Consider the following 17,092-nt stretch of genomic DNA (forward strand, 5'->3'; position numbering starts at 1 on the left):
CAGAACAACAACAAGAGGTTAGAAAGAGGGTGGCAATGCCAACAAAGCAACAGAATATGTCTGTATATATTTGTGATCTTTTAAATCTTGGAAAAACACTATCATTATTGTTACTATTTTACATGAGGATTTAATTCATTTAATGTTTCCCTACATACAAGGTATAAGTCATAGTGAGGATGCTCAGTATTATGGGACATAAGAAAAATAAATAAAAAGTCAGTGGCCCAGCTTGTTGCATTATTAATTCTGAATATTTCCATGTAGAGGCTAATCTTATTTTATATCACAGCAACACTCTGGAGTCATTGTGTCTCTCTTTTGTATTTATTTAATGTTTGGAGAATTTTTTGAATTGAATTAGTACAGCAAACAAATCCCTCCACATTTCTTTTGCAGTCATTTTGCCTTAAAACAAACAACATTAAATGGGATGGAACAGCAAGAGCCAAAAACAAAAAGCAAAGACAACTTTTGAGGCCCCAGAGTTCTAGTCTGTGTCCTGCTTCACTCACATGTACTGTACAACATGTTTGCTTCCACAGCTCACCTCTTCCATGTGTCTTAGCCTCAATGATCTCACTGATGCGCCCTGAGCCCACGCTGTTCTTGGCGGCCAGCTTGACCTTGTACCAGGTTCCACAGCGCAGATTGTCCAGCCTGAAGGAACGTTCACTGGAGCTGATGAACACATCCCTCCATTCCTCTGTGTTATCCACAGAATACTGCAGCACAAATCCTGCAGAATCACACAACACAAGTCATTTAGAACAACTGCTGTAAATCCAAAAACAAAACAATTCTGCTGCTGCTACTACATTTGCTGGACACCAGGGGGCAACAGTCAGCTAGAATCAGCTCTACTTTGACTACTTCTTGCACATCAATATTGTTTACACTGTTATTAAGTACAACTGACAGTAAGAGGGGGAAGCACATTGAAAAAGATCAGTCACAAAATCAGTTAGAAGCTCAAATAGATTTTCTATGAGACAGCTGCATGGTGGGCAGGTGTTTCTCTGTTCACAGAAAGTCTTACCTCTGATGGAGCTTCCCCCATTGTCCCCAGGGATCCAAGCCAGGGTGATAGAAGAGGTTGAGGTAGTGGAGACGGTCAGACGAGGCTGATCAGGAGGAACTGGATGTACACACAGAGACAGTGACTCAACAACATCATCACAATATCACAAAGCAAACACGTCCTCCACCTGCCAATTCCACTCAAATACATCTTCCGTTTCTTCTCACCTTGCACCACCAGATTGACTATGATGGTGTCAAAGCCCAGGGTGTTAGTGGCCGTGCAGGTGTAGTACCCAGAATCCTCTGCTTTGACTGAACGTAGCACCAGTGTGCCGTTGGATAAGATCTGCCGTTGATTATCAGCTGTCACCGGAATGGCAGAGTCCTCACTAGAAAGGTACAGACAGGTTACAGATGTTAATCTCATCATTAAGTTATTTTTTCTCTCACATGCAGCAGTATTGGTCGAAGTGAGTCATGGCGCTGACATATAAGTGGTATAGGATTTGCTCTGACCTGTCTTTGGTCCATTTAATTGTGGGGGCAGGTTCTCCCACTGAGCTGCAGGGCAGACGCACTTCCTTCATCCAGGGTGTGGTCACCGTGCCCCCAAAGGACAGGATCTTAGCCGGGACTGCACACACAAAAAATAAAGTGATTAAAATTGAATCTTTGACACATACTCACACAGACGATAGATACACCACGGCAAAACAAACTGCTTCGGCATCTCTCTCACAAAGATGTCTTTCTTTGTACTTTCAGATGTCTAACTTCCCCGTCTCTGTTATTTGTTGAATAAGTCTCCCAGTTTGCCTAAGGGGAGAGGCCTTTACTCACTGCTGCGAGAGTAAAAAGCTGTAGTGAAGTGTTTTAGCGTAGCTCCTCCTCTACCCTCTTAATTTCAGTCTCTTTTCTCCATAGATCCTCCCCTGTATTGATTCTCGCCTGCTACCTCTCTCCCCAAGGGTCATTTTACTGGATAGGCCCTGTTCATCACCACATAATTAACAACAGCGTTTCTTGCAACATAGCCGCTACTCAATCAATACTACGGCTGTCAATCAATAATAGAGAGAGCAGACAGGGAGAAAAGGAGAGAGAGTGATGAAAGTGATCTGTGTGCGGGAGAACCCGTCGCCGTTTCATAGCCATCTCTAGAGCACTCTCCCTCATAACCTTTACAGGAATCTCTCTTCCCTTCTACTCCACTACAGGATCGCCCGGAGGACCCACCTTTCCCAGCAGGCTCCACTGTGACCTTTGAGCTGATGTTGCCTCGGCCAGCAGTTGTCACGGCTGCAGACCAGATGTGGTATTGTTTACCACGGGTAAGGTGCGTGATACGATAGAAGAGCATCTCTGGGTTGGCCTCGTACTCACTGGGGGCCTGGGAAAGAGGGCACGCAATGTCATGTTAGCAAACTGTGATAACACAGTGACACAACGTGCTTGGTGGCAGCTCTTGTACTCCAAACTCTACGAGACTAAAGAAGTGTTGCAGGTTAAACATCTCAAATAGGTATTAAATAACACTTAAGTCTTCATTTTCCTGGGAAAAAAAAAAACATCTGAACATTCTGCCAATAGTTCTTAACTTCGAACATTTTAAACTCTATAGATCAACATATCAGCACATCTTCCTCTGACTGACATGCCTAGTGTGTAGGACAGGTGTTTCAATTTACTGAGTTCACAGGGCAAGTGTAGCAACTATGAAATTAGACATGTGAAATTCCTGTGTGTTATGACCATTATTATTTCCACGTAGACTCTTTCTATATAGAAAAAGAGTCTACATAGAAATACAATAATGGATTTTCCCAAATGCTTTTCTGTTTGCACTGTGTTTGATTTAGAATTCATTTTGAAGTCTTTGTTTCACCTTAAACACTGTTTAACTGTTAAACTGTTAAATGATGTGTATTCATATTCCACATAAATTTCCTTATTGCTTAATTGGATTTAACCATCCAGATGTTTTCTAAGTTGTTATTTCTCTTGTTTGTACTTGCTGGTTCTTTGAATAGGGATATATTGATATTGAAGGCCTTTCCCAGCTATGAGTGACTCCTCTATGGACTCCACCTCTTTGTTCATGTAGATTGCCCTGTGAACTCAGGCAGGACACCTTAATAAGTAGAATTGTGACTGTCTTGACTGAACGATGATAAAAGGGAAATGTTTTGGTTCAATTCGCGCTTTGATTCATTTATTTACCTTTGCCACACAAGTTAAATGTTTGAGTAAGTGACCGCCTTTTGCAGGACACATTAAGTATTACACACAGTAGAAATGAAATTGCATTTAAGGTTATGAGATTTGTAACAGTGTTTTAGAACTTCTACTGTACAATTAAGTATTAAGAAAAACATAAAATTGAAAAACATGCATCAAAATTGAGTGCATGGATTTCCCGGTTTGTTTTTTCCCTTGTTTTTGTAACAACAAAGAATAGAGCAGATCACTCACACCTCACACACACAGGCAGATTTATGAACTGGGTTAAGAAAAATGAAATGATGTGTTCCTGTTTTTCCTACAAACAGATCTTTGAGAACATATTCACACATACACCTGCAGGCACGCAAACACACATGCCAATGCGCGCACAAAAACACTGTTGTCTCTCAAGTCAATCCTCTGTTCTCTCTCTTTAATCTGTTCATCTCTCAGTGTTCATCTTCAGTTCCTTCACCATTTGCTTTTCCCTCTATCCCCCTCCGTCTAGCTCAGTGAAGAGGAGAGGATAGAGAGAGGGAGGGAGGGAGGATGTATGTGAGTGTGTGTGTGTGTGGGGGGGGGGGGGTGGGGGGGTGCGTTCGAACATTCCTCCAGCATAGTGGCGGTGTTGTGGTGATCCAGGGAGTGATACAAGGAGATAATGAAAAGACGGACAAAAGCACTCTCATCTCGATGTGACTGATACCCTCCTCTGCTCCTCCCTTCTTCCCAGCCTGTCTCTCACTCTCTCCCTCATCACTCCATTTTTCTCTCATTTCCCCCTTGGTCTCTCCCTACCTCTAATGGTGTTTCTCTCTCTCTCTCTCTCTCTCTCTCTCTCTCTCTCTCTCTCTCTCTCAACCTCCTTTCCTCCACCCTCGCTTCCTCCCTCTCTCCTCCCTGCCTGTGCTCATTTACATGGCACTCATGCACAGAGAGGGAGGCGTATTTGTGAATAATAAGAAAGTGAGATTCTTATCCTGATATAAGATTTCACTGTGTACTGGTGTTTGTGTGCACATGATCTAACCACAACTGAAATTCCGCGAACCTGTGTATAAATAGAAAATGTTGAAATGTGATGTCTGTGTTTGTGTGTGTGTGTGTGTGTGTCTGATGCGGCAGTGTGCATGTGTGAGCTTGTTCTCTGCTTCATTTGCATATCTACGTCTCATCACGTTGCCAAGACAACCTCATCTGTTCATCTGGGAGGGCAGGAAATAAAGCGATGGTGCAAACACCGTGAAAGAGACACACACACACACACACACACACACACACACACACACACACACACACACACACACTCTACAGGTTCAATTAATAATAGTGGTTACAAATTAATTATTTCCATTGGAAGATTTGTATCAAGTTTACAAATTTCTTGCTTCTCAATCACCTAGAAATATTTTCTACTGGCCCCTCATGAGTCACACCCACAGAGGAAAGACTTACCGGCTGCCCAGACCCCGGACTGGAGCAGTAGATGGTGTATTTGCGGATAACACCGTTTGGTTTGTGAGGAGGCAACCAGGACACAACCACACTACTCGGAGAAGAGGGAACTGCCTTGATGCCAGCCGGTGGACCAGGAACTATAGAAAACAAATAGGAACATCAGCAAAGCGGTCATGCGTGTGCTTCCAGTGTGTGTTTTTGTGTGTGCATGCACATGTTGGGTGTTGGATGCCTATTAAAGTGAGCTGGCTTGTTTGCAGATTGCTAGTCTTATCCTGCACTAAGCCGCTCTGGGAAGGACTTGGAAGAACGGCAGTGACATATGTTCATTCAGACATTGGTCAGCAGTTCTGACTCTGTGACACCCATCATTCTCTTAACTCTCAAACCCACAAACAGATTAGACACTAGTGTCTGATCCTCTGCTAGCCACTTAAGCTTGACACCCCTTAATACTCTCATTGCCATCTAAAGGCGTAAGAAGGTTTTAAAATGGATGCACACTTCACAAAAAAACACATCAAGACTGTGGATACTGTGAAAGGTAAACAATAATGCTTTTGTCACATTGGCCTTACAGTCCGGGGTTCACAGTGTCAAGCCTATTCAGTCCCCACCATAAATATGACTTGCACTTGACAGTGGGCCTCATCTGGAGCCTACAGAAGGTGGCTACCGCAGTGTTAGACCCAGCTCTCTAAACCCAACCCCCCTCATTCTTTTTTCTTTTATGTGAGGCCCCCTGATCCAGTCATTCACCCAGCCCATACACTCTACTCCTTCATTGCACATTACATGAGCAGGGATAAAAAAAAAAAAAACTCAAAAAGGATAGATGTAGCAATGGCGGTATTAAAAGGATGAAAGAATGGCGAGAATGATAGGTGCAGTTCCTGGGGAAGTGATGATGATGATGGTGGTGGTGGTGTTGGGGAGGGGCAGAAGAGGCAGTCATCATTATCATAACTGGACCTCCTTGTCAAAGTAGAAGCGGCAGTGTGGGGGGGGGAAGTTAAGTCCCATCTGGTGCCCAAAATCTGCCCAGGACTTCAGGCAGACATACAGACAGTCTTCTGCACAACCAGCATGGCCTGTGTCATGACGAGGAAGCGAGGCACAATGGTGCTCAGTGAGCATCCCCACCTACATGAATATATTATGCACTACTGTGCCAATCAGAGGAGGACGTTATAGTAAAGGGCTAAAACACTCAACCAAATACACAGGACATGCAAGTCTAGCAGTCTAATTTAAAATAATATGTAAAGAAATATCTGAGAAAAATAAATTGTTGGATATGGCATTTCTATTGTCTTTTTTTGGATGCCTTATTTGTTTTGTCAGCCAAGAACAGGTTGTGTGATCACCTTACTATCTTTCCATCTTCAACCCCCAGGCCTCTCCTCCCCCCTCCTTTATAAAGAGACATGGATCTGGCTGTAATCCTGCCTCCAATGGTGTAAGGAGAAAATTAATTCTCTCTAATCCAAGAGGAGTTAATCCCTATGCCTGTGGCAAGAGGGCTGGTGGAAAGGATGCGGGCCCAGGCTGATGGCTGACTCCTGGATGGTATATGCTTCGTGGGAGCACCCCTTGTCTCCCCCCAGTGTCTTCCGACAGCCCTCCCCTGAGTCCTGTGCCGTGGACCCAAAGCCTCTTAATTCTCATTAGCACTGCTAATGGAGCTCCCAGCATAAATTAGCTTTTGTCTTGGGTTTGAGATACAGCCCAGCACTCTTTTTATTTTATATATATGCCCCCTCCTATCCCCTTACCTCCTTTACCATCACCCCATGTACTGTGCAAGTAAGTTCATGCTTTCCTCTGTTTGGAGTTTTCTGTACTAAAATATATTGACAAATACATTAAATGCTGACATTTTTTTCTTTAGTTTCTGCCTGTGTGTATACTCACGGTCCTCGCGGGTCTGGATATACAGGACATTACTGCGGACCCCGTCTCCAGCTTGTGTGTAGGCCAGCACCTGAACACTGTAGTTGGTGAACTTCTCCAGCCCTCGCAGCTCCACCTGTTCACGTGTGGTGGTGATATTCTGCATCTCTCCCCATTCTGAGGAGAACAGGACAGAAAAACAGTTTTAAAAAGTACCATTGGTTATCTACATTAATATACTATGTTACGTTCCCTTTTCTAATTGCCATTGGCTTCAGGGGCTTTCCTGCAGGAGCTGGCAGTTTGGGAGGGTTAATGGGCTGACACCTGGGTAGGCTTTGGTTGAGGCCTAGATTGAGGCCTAGATTGAGGCCTAGATTGAGACCTAGATTGAGGCCTAGATTGAGACCTAGATTGAGGCCTAGATTGAGACCTAGATTGAGGCCTACCCAGGTGTCAGCCCATTAGCTCATTAACCCTCCCAAACTGCTAGCTCCTGCAGGAAAGCCATTAAAGCCAATGACGGGTAGAAAAGGGAGAGAACATAACAACCACTAAATTGCTTTGCTAAATACGTTTTGGAGGAAATGTGATGACTGCCTGGATTGCAAGGCAGCAGTTGTCAAGAGGACGTTAAGGTGGATGGTTGGTTATGCCAAGCACAAAACTTTAAAACAGAGAACAGGATTTTTGTTTTGTGTCCCACACACAGTTTAAAAGCTACTAAATCACTTCGTTAAGGTCAAGAAAAGATTTGTTGTTTTGGTTAAATATTTAAACACAGTCTTGAGTGCTTTATTAGCCTAAACATTAGGGCGGCCCCCTCGTTTCGGCTTTCTTTAGTCGATTAGTAATTGTTATGCTTTTTCATGCTAAATGACTTATTTCCAAGAAACGTGTGAGCAAATCTCTGGCTAACACAAGATTTCAAGTGGTGTTTTTGCATGATTTTTTGTGGAGAAACTCGGTAATACAGATCTGGCGATTAAATCAACTAATCGATTAGTCAACAAAATAATGAGTGTTAGTCGACTCATTTTTTTTCTAGAATTTCTTTAGTCCAGGACAACCCTACTAAACAAACCATAACAATGTTATTTGAGCTTTTGTTGCCATTTTATGGACGTCATTTCCCACAAAACATATTCACTAATGCAAATTAGTTGAATTTAACCTTCATTTTTTAGGACTCAGGGTGGAACAGACATAGGAGCACAAACACACTCAACTTCTGTAACTGTAATCTCATCCCATCAATATTGATGGTGTTAAAAATCTAAGACACAAAGAAACAAGGGCAAATATGGACAAATTCAAAGACACACAGGAACAGGAAGTGCTTTATGAGAAAGGTGCGGACACACATTAACACGTTATGACTCACAACACTGACAGGTAGATGGTAGGTGGGTAGGACGGACAGACGGTCGGTTTGGTGAAGTTTAGAATGAGATAGGTGATAATTACTCTGCATTGGCCACTGGGCCTGGCCCCCACAGCACCCACCTCCGTCGGGGAAGAGGGACCAAAACACAACCCGGTAGCCTTTGAGCACACCGTGCAGCGTCAGCCGTGGAGGCTCTGACCACGTGATCACCGCCTCGTCCGACGTCACAGAGATGGCTCGCACGTTCTGCGGAGGCTCACTGGGCACTGGAAAGAGCAGGGGGCACGTGTTAGTGCTGCGTGTTTCAAATATATGAGCTTTAAGGTTCTTTTAACGATTTCTACTAGTCAAAAATCCTTGGTTATTGCTGTCGCTAAGAAGACCTGACTGATCTAGCATGGCGACTGAAGCATAGATAATTAATGACTACTCAACACCAACAACCCACAGGCAATTTCTGCTGAAACAAATCAGTCAAAAAAGCTCAAATTAGATCTGAAAAGCTCCTTTTTCAGTGCTAGCTTTTAGAGCACGGCGGGGAGAAAGAGAGGAGGTGTAGAGGGGGTTCGGTGGAAGGGAGGAAAAGCACTGAGGGAGAGCAACGTGAATTGTAAAACAGCTACACCTTAACGGGTTAAAATGCAGATGAGCAGGGCGGGGTGAGCTGAGAGGTGAAGGATAGAATCTGAAGGAAGACGATGTTCGTCTTTAAGGTAATTGCGGCTTTAGGAGCAGCTTTATAATACCTACATATATATTTCTGTCTAAAAATTCAGAGGATCAGCAGTGTCAGAAAAATATATGAAATAAAAAGATAAAATAGACAGAGGGAGCATGAGGAGGAAGAGAGGGGAACCAATGGGAGGAAGAGGATGATAAAGGAAAGGAGAGGCAGAGTGGGCAGACATTTAGAGAGTAATGGGATTCCTTGTTCCTCGCTCGCTCTCTACCAGCCTAATGAGGGTGCTAATTAAAGTCAAAAGAAGAATGGGGGATGTGCTGCAAATTCATTTCTACCATTTCATTTGAATATGTGCGAGTGCATGTGTGTCTATATACTGTATATGTTATCTAGGGTTAATGTGTCTGCCATCCTGTTGCTGCATTTGACTATATTTTCTATTTATTTTTGACAAATCAAAGAGATGTTTTATGGATCTTTGAATTTCTCTCCCTCATGTCGTCCCACACTCTCTCCTACACACAGTCTAACAGCCCACTCTCTTAGTCTACACTCCCTTTTCCTTAATCTTGCCATGTACGTTTTCATCCATCCCTCTCTGCTGGCTCTCCTACCATCTTCCAATGTGGTGGCGTTGATCTCAGTACTGGATGGACCCGTCCCGGCTCTGTTGAAGGCCTGGACAACTACCCCGTACTGGGCATACTTCTTTAGGTTGTCCAAGGTGTACACTTCACTGTCCCCTGTAGCTTTCATCTCCACTATGCTGTACTGGCCGTTGCTGCCTGGACCATTCTCTCTGTAACCGATCTGGTAGCCTCGGATCACCCCGTTCTGCAGCTCCTTCTTAGGAGCCTAAAAGAAATGTGGTGACAACAGTTAATATTAAAGTCAAGCATGTCAAACTTAAACCTCTTTTAGCTGCATTAAAATCACTGGTGAGTTATTTTGGAAATTGGCAGGAATATGTACAGTAATTATTATTATTATTGTGTATCAATTTTTTCTGTTTCTTAGGTGATATTAAGGGGGATCCCAATGCGCTTTCTGGCAGTTTGGATGATGAGAGCTCTGTTTGCATAACTGTAACTGATACCTTAACCAATGTCTAGTTGTTAGCTCAGAGCTCTTTGGCCTCGATTGTCATTTTTTGACAAACTAAGCAGTTTGTGTATGTGCTTGTCACTCATAAGGCACTATGAACAGCGATAGCTTAAACATTTGCATGTCTAACCCTTAAATCCTGCTTAAGAATACAATAATTATTAAGCTTGTCACAATGCAGTGCATTAATAAAATAAACATTTAGGCTTGCCTAAAAAATATAGGTTAAGACATACAGGACATAAACTCATTTTTCTGGACAGTATTAACATTTTAATGAACTGTTTTGCAGACAGAGGTATGTGTTCCCTGGGAATAATAATATATATAGTGATACAATAATAGTGATTTTACCCTCCATGTAACCCGTATGCTCTGAGATGTCATCGGTTGGAGGATTACATCCATCGGTGGCCCGTCAGGCGCTGTTGATGGAAGATGTCAAATAAAGTGTTACTGTCAATATTCTTAGCCCTCTTCCATACAGAGAAAAAGTAAGGCAGACAGAGAAAAAAACAGACAAAAGTGATTTCTATAGGAAAAAACAATCACTTACGTGCTTCCTCAGTACTGATTGTGAGCTCTTTGCTGGGAAGGCTGCGGCCTATCTTGTTGTAGGAGTACATTCGAATGCTGTAAACACAAGCTGGGTGCAACTCTACAATGTTGGCCTGGTTGTTGGTGGGTGAGATGTTTCTGGTTGTATACATGTGATCCCAGGAGTCTGTCAAATACAAACAGAAAATAGATTTTTAAGATGCTTATCTTTAAAGAAATCTGACAAACATATTTAAATTCAGGATACATACCTGACTTGTTCTTGTACTCAATGTCATAGCTTGTGATGATGCTGTTTCCATCAAACCTTTGGATCCAGCGCAGGTTCATGCTCCTGTCCTTCACCTCCCTTACTTCCAGTTCAGGGGGATCTGGTGGTTCTGTGTGTGAGAGACAGGGAGAGAGGAGGTGAGAACATTTCCCCACTGGACTGTTTAAATAGCCACATCTATTGCTGTTGTGACGACAGTAATGTTTCATTAAATTAAAGAAGATTTTGAAATGTGAACAGTATGTGGTAGAGATACCTTGTACAGTGAGTTGGATGAGCCCTCGACCCTCTCCATAGGAGTTGATGGCGTGGCAGGAGAAGAAGACAGAATCTCCTCGCTCGGCTGGGTTCAGCTATGAGCATCAACACAAACAGGAAAAGGTTACAATGTGCCACATTGATCTTCTCCCAGCAATAATGCAAAATTTCCCAAAAGTTAAGAGGTGAGAGACATTATGTAGCATTAGTGCTGTGAACTGCCTTATGTAGCCTTGTTTTGAAAAATGCACAATCTTATTTCACAGAAAAAACCCAGGCAGAATTTATTTTAAGACAAAATTACGTACTGTTTTTTTTTAACCAAATTTATTTCCATTCCTCTTTGCTGTATATTCTTTAGGTGTGAGGGCATTTTGCTAAGTTCAGGGTCTGCTGGGTGTTGTATTCTGTATCTGACCTTAAGCGTAGAGATGACTTCGTCCCCCTTCTTGTTGATGGTTATGGAGTAACGGGGGTTTCTCTCAGCATCGATGACGGTGTCTCCTCTCTCCCAGCGGATGATGATGGGCTGCTCGCCACGCGCTGTGCAGTTCAGCTCCTTGGTCTGGCCCTTCCTCGCCATGGTGGTGTTGGGGTGGCTGGTGATCATGGCAGGAACTGAGCAGAATCGCAGACATATGTCAGTGTGACAAATGGTATTATATGGAGTAATGAGACGAGGGAACAGAGATGTGGTATTGAAAACCAAGGATAAATTACAGATGTATAGACATCTCTATTTCTGCACTTCTAGTTCTCCATTTTCATTTCACGCTTCAAGCCCCGCTGGCCCTCTTACTCTACCTCCTCCCTGTCTGCCTTATTCTTCTACTCCTGATTCTTTTCCACCTCCTTTTCTCAGACATAGTTTATTGATTAAAGGGGTTCCTGTGGTTTTGTTTTCATCACTAATTCATCAGCCCTTTTCCCCACGAAACATTCAGTAGCACACAGGCCGGCAGCCGGAACACATCAATCAATAGCAAAGATACCTTCAGTTAGTGTTGCAGGACGGAGACAAGGTTTTGTTAGGTTCAGTACAGGCCACATTAGCCTGGGGCAAAAGTGTATTTTAGAAGAGCTGATTCCCCTCCAAAAAGCTAAGGGTTGTCTCTGTGTAGAGTATATGTATAATCCAGGAGATGTGGTTCTGAAAGTGTTCAAGCCAAAGAGAGTATGATTGACACTTACTCTTGACAGTGAGGATCATGCTCTTACTGATGTCTGAGCCCACTCCGTTGGAGGCCTGACAGAGGTAGTACCCTCGGTCGTCTTCAAGCACGTGTCGGATGAGCAGAGAGCCATTTGACATGATCTGGATACGGCCAGTGAGAGGGACTGGGTGGTACTGCTGAGGGTTTCCTACACCTGCACCACACAAAGTACATGCATGTTAGTGCCGCTTTTTCCTTGTTCACATGATTTTGTTTATGATGTTGTAGGGAGGGATGCTGTTACCTTTGGCGTGTTTCCACATGACTTTTGGAGGTGGGTAACCCTCCACAGAGCAGTTGAGAACGCCAGCTTTGCCATAGATACAATCTTGATTGTTGGGCTGCACCACGAAACGTGGTGGCACTGAGAAACAAAAAGATGTGATTAACCTAAATGGGAGAACTAAAAGAATGTCTTACAGTAAAAGGTAGAAAATGGGATTGTTCCTAAAATAACATGTACAATTTTAAGCTCCCTCTGCACATTAGATATCAAATCTGATCTGACCTAATTCATCATCATACCGTACTCCACCGCTCAATCCCTCACCAGTAACAATCAACTGTCTTTCCCAGCTGACAGTGGCGGCGGCGTTGCTGGCGATGCAGGTGTAGTTTCCGTTGTGCTTCAGTGTCACCTTGGATATTTGCAGGGAGCTCATGAACTCTTTGGTCTCTATTGCGACGCCAGAGGCGGAGCCTGGCACGATGAGCTGGTCGTCTTTGTGCCAGGTGATGCGTATGGGCATGTCCCCAGATGACACCACACAGGCAATGTACATGAGCTTCCCCACTGAGGTAGAGGGGATATCGAAGGGCTGGATGAGTGGCGGCACTGGGGGAGAGAGGACGAGGGCGAGTCAGTGGAATAAGGGTAGCGATAGACGCAGAAGAGTGGCAGTGAGGCCATCTGGAGCAATGCTGAGAGAGAGAGAAGGTCATTGGCCAGTGGGCACCTCTTCCCCCCCCCCTTCAGCCCCCATCTCCTGCAGCCCATAATAGCTGCTCTGGTTAGAGTCCAATTGGCAGAAGGAAGTCATTTGGTTGCCATAGTAATGGAGGTTGGGGTGGGGGTACTACAGCTGAGACATCTGGGGGATTTAATCTAGGCTTCATTATTATTCATCTAATTAAATCAGAGACACACTCACACGCAGGCACATGCACACACCCTTAAACACCTCTGCAGCTGCCCTGCCACCATCACTGCCCCACTCGCAGACTAAACAAAATACAGGCGCACACTGAAACATAAATCTGTCCTAAAACACCATCTACCTCTGTCAAGCATTACTGTAAAGCAGCACTGCACAACTTTGAACAGTGGTGTCTCCAATTGGCAGTAGTTAGGACCTCTGATACCCAGAAATTTCTTTTGCTAACATCTGTAAACTGCACACATGCAGGTTTATTATTTTTTTCACCCACCAGACTAGTCTGTTGTTGCTTTTTCCTAAAGGGAAAAGAAAGGCAAAGAACTCATATCAGCTATTTCAGCTTTCTTTGGACAGATTGCTTTCTCACTACTGTTTTAGAAGAATATTTTTGATACAGTGATGTGTGCACAGAAATTGCCACAAGCAGGCAGGAAATCATCCCAATCAGATAGTCACTGGTGGGTCACTCTATCTGGATTAATTGGGTGTATTTGACATTGCCCAGTGTGGTTTTATCCCTTTGAATCCATTCTTCTCTTCACGCTTACCTTTGACAGTGACATGAACGGTCTGGTTGATTGACACCTGGGGCTGGATCAGGACGCTACACAAGTAGGTGCCCTCGTCTGCGCCCTTCTGCACGTCAGTCAGCCTCAGTGTGCCATTCTCAAACACCACTTGACGATGATTATCAGGCAGCTGCATGCCGTCCTTCAGCCACTTGATGGAGTAATACGGGTAGCCAATTACGCGGCACGTTATGTAGGTGTTCCTGCCCGCCACTGCGGTGATGTCCCGCATGGGTCTGATTCGGGGTGGACCTGGAGACACAGGGAAGAGAGGGAGGGGATGGAGGGAGGAGACAGAGAGAGACACAGAGGTCGAAGAGGGGGGCAGATGAGGTGAGGGAGGTCATGGCAGAGTAAAGGGAGCAGCCACGGAGACGAAAGGTGAAGAGATAAAGGTTGAGGGATAGAGTGATTGGGGCAAGTTGACAGGTGGAGAGGGAGGTTAGTTATGCTCCCTTCACTAAAATCTGATTGAGGATATTTGTTGATTTTAATCTAATCAAGTATTCTGTGTATCTAACTGATTGTGTATGTTTTTAAATTATCCCCAGATAGATAGATAGATAGATAGATAGATAGATAGATAGATAGATAGATAGATAGATTTACATAACATTTGGCCAAAATTGGGTCGAGATCCATTTCTGACTTTTTAATTTCTATTTTACAATATAAATAATTATATATGCCACATAAATGCTGAGTTTTCACGATAAAGGATGTAAAAGCAGTCTGTGACTCCACAAGCCTCCATACTGCACAGTGAAAACAGTGAAAAGGCCAAAAAGACAGCTATGGCAAGATAGCTAGTTATATCTAGCTAGCTGGTAAGATAGCCACGGCTAGCTTTAGCTAAGGCTTAAACAAATTGTACTTACATACTGAATTTTTCCCCCGCTGTCCTTGAAAAATAGCCAGTTTGATGTACCAACAAGTTGGTAAATCACTTCGTTATTCACATAACTAACATGAGACAAAGGTAACTACAGTAAGTTAGCTGAGTGGCTAGTAGCAGTAAACAAAATCTCAAGTAGAAATCATACTATTTGGTGTGGGGAAAATCACACAGAATTGTAAATTCATTTATATTATTGATTTAGATTTTAGGGCTGTCAAACGATTACATTTTTTTAATCGCGATTAATCGATGAATTTCTATAGTTAATCGCGATTAATTGCATGTTTTATCACATGATTAAAATTCTATTATTTTGCATTTCAGAACTGTTTTTAAGTACATCTTAACAATGGAAAGCAATTCTTACCAGTGTATCTTGATTGGGAATCAAATTAATGCAAAGAAAATGACTTTATGAACTTGATTTTAAGATTTGTATTTGTTTATTATATATTTAATCTAGTCACACATTTGAATCTAGAGTCAATATTAAGGTTGGGTATTGTTTGGTTTGGATACCGGTGCTAAAGCGGTACTTTTAAAACGGTACCGGTGCCTTAACGATGCCTGAACCAATACTTTTTAAGAAAGTTAAAAAAAGAAGGGTACTAAACAGTTGGCAGCATTAAAGAACAGCTTGTTTATTGCTACGGCCATATCGATTAAATTAAAACATTAAATGTTTAATAATAAGGTAATCACTATAACAATAACGTATTTCACTAGTAAATAGCTGTTGAATGACAAAAACAACGACCAGAAAAGGGCATTTAACAACAACTTTGAATGCACCACGAGGCTGTAAATTACCAGTTTCATTGAACACACCATCTGTGTCAGCAGCTGCAGATTGTTAGATCCCGGTGTCGGAATCCTCTACAGTGAAATACAGTCACACTTTACACCGTTTAGCGTTAGCTGTCAGCATTGTAACCGTGTTAAATCCAGCTACTAGCTAGCGGTAGGCTAACGTTAGCTGCTGTCGAGTATAATGTTAAATAGCGTCACGTGCAGCAATGTTTCTGTTTCCTGTAACGTCTGTTTCAGAGCATCAGAGAGAAGTGCAGACATATCAGTGGCACCAGAATGAGGCACCGAAATCCGCGTTGCTATTCCTGCAGCAGCAGGATGTGTTACGAGGAAGTACGGCAAAATAGTAGCATGTTAGGCACGACGCAAAGCCGAGTGAAGTCAAAATAAATTAATAAATGGCGGCATGCGATTAATACGATTTAAAAAAATTAACGCGTTATGCTCGACCCTTAATCGCATCACGATTAACGCGTTAATGCTGACAGCCCTATTAGATTTAGATATAGTTGATCCCTATGAACTATGGGCTGTAAATAATCCAAATAACGTTTATTTTTATTTTTATGAAACAAACACACAGTAAAAATGGACATGAAAGCTGAGAGGACACATATACTGCATTATCTGAGTCCATTAAGGATTTAAGGTAATATGTAGGTTTTATGGCAAATATTTCTGTTTTATTATATTTACATTTAATTATATATTTATTATATCTGTTTGGCAAACATTTTCCTCAAAATCACTGCTTCTGTAGTTACTGCCCTATACCTTTGTAGTGCTAGATAGATAGATAGATAGATAGATAGATAGATAGATAGATAGATAGTAACTGTGTGAAATGCAAACTAATCTATGCCTCTCACTAGCCCCTGTGTGTTTGTATAGAGTCAGGTGTAGAGTGCATTTATATTGAAAAGCAGACAGGCACCTCTTACGTTTATGCGCGCTTGGTACTCGGCGCTACCGGCCGAGTTGCGTGCGACGCAACGATACACTCCCCCATCTCGAATGAGCGGGCTGCTGACGTTGACGTGTGACACGGTCAAGCCGTCTGACAGGGTGTACTGGCTGGTCTTGTAGGTGGAGTCTCGGACCACGGGCTCGTCGTCCAGCGTCCAGGTGATGGAGGGGGGCGGGGCTCCTTTGGCCCCACACATGAGGGAGAAAGGCTCGCCGGGGTTCACCACCCGCTCGCTGAAGGAAGACACAATACGAGGAGTTCCATCTGAGAGGAGACAGAGAGAGAGAGAGCGAAAGATGAAAAATAAAGGACACAAAGAGAGTGGTGAGAAGTTCAGACAGAAAAGCAGCATTTAGATCCATTTATGACCATCTCTGCTGCATCTATCAATGGTATTTGCAACAATAAACACTTTAGGCACCAGTATTCAGATGAAGAATACAAGTCAACAGCTTTACATTTAAAGAGCACGGTTTCCTGTCACTTTGCTGTTACAATGCCGTGATAAAATGCCTGCTGCATCCCTGTTCATACAGAATGTGCCCTTGTTTAGTTTCCCGACAGTCTCTGTCCACATACCCTCTAGCAGAATAATGGAAAAGTCCTGAGCAGTGTGGCCC

At 43.2% G+C, this 17,092-nt stretch overlaps 1 protein-coding gene across 2 annotated transcripts in view; it reads right to left on the bottom strand.

The window, feature by feature from the left end:
- Positions 1-17,092, bottom strand: part of LOC144527753 (cell adhesion molecule DSCAML1-like) — a 52,392-nt gene that overhangs the window by 3,651 nt on the left and 31,649 nt on the right. The window contains exons 6-25 of one of the 2 annotated variants that reach the window (XM_078265985.1): positions 17,052-17,092; positions 16,440-16,736; positions 13,777-14,049; positions 12,622-12,906; positions 12,316-12,435; positions 12,049-12,225; positions 11,276-11,475; positions 10,856-10,952; positions 10,580-10,708; positions 10,327-10,494; positions 10,125-10,195; positions 9,281-9,521; positions 8,065-8,250; positions 6,619-6,774; positions 4,702-4,841; positions 2,260-2,413; positions 1,540-1,657; positions 1,249-1,412; positions 1,040-1,138; positions 551-739 (exon numbers count right to left, since the gene is read on the bottom strand). The exon at positions 17,052-17,092 is cut by the window's right edge and continues 235 nt beyond it. In XM_078265985.1, the coding sequence (XP_078122111.1) occupies positions 551-739; positions 1,040-1,138; positions 1,249-1,412; positions 1,540-1,657; positions 2,260-2,413; positions 4,702-4,841; positions 6,619-6,774; positions 8,065-8,250; positions 9,281-9,521; positions 10,125-10,195; positions 10,327-10,494; positions 10,580-10,708; positions 10,856-10,952; positions 11,276-11,475; positions 12,049-12,225; positions 12,316-12,435; positions 12,622-12,906; positions 13,777-14,049; positions 16,440-16,736; positions 17,052-17,092 (3,305 nt within the window). The remainder of the gene's footprint in view (positions 1-550; positions 740-1,039; positions 1,139-1,248; positions 1,413-1,539; positions 1,658-2,259; positions 2,414-4,701; positions 4,842-6,618; positions 6,775-8,064; positions 8,251-9,280; positions 9,522-10,124; positions 10,196-10,326; positions 10,495-10,579; positions 10,709-10,855; positions 10,953-11,275; positions 11,476-12,048; positions 12,226-12,315; positions 12,436-12,621; positions 12,907-13,776; positions 14,050-16,439; positions 16,737-17,051) is intronic. The other variant, XM_078265986.1, reaches the window with a different exon arrangement.

Source organism: Sander vitreus, chromosome 13 (genome assembly GCF_031162955.1).
Source record: "Sander vitreus isolate 19-12246 chromosome 13, sanVit1, whole genome shotgun sequence".
NCBI lineage: Eukaryota > Metazoa > Chordata > Actinopteri > Perciformes > Percidae > Sander > Sander vitreus.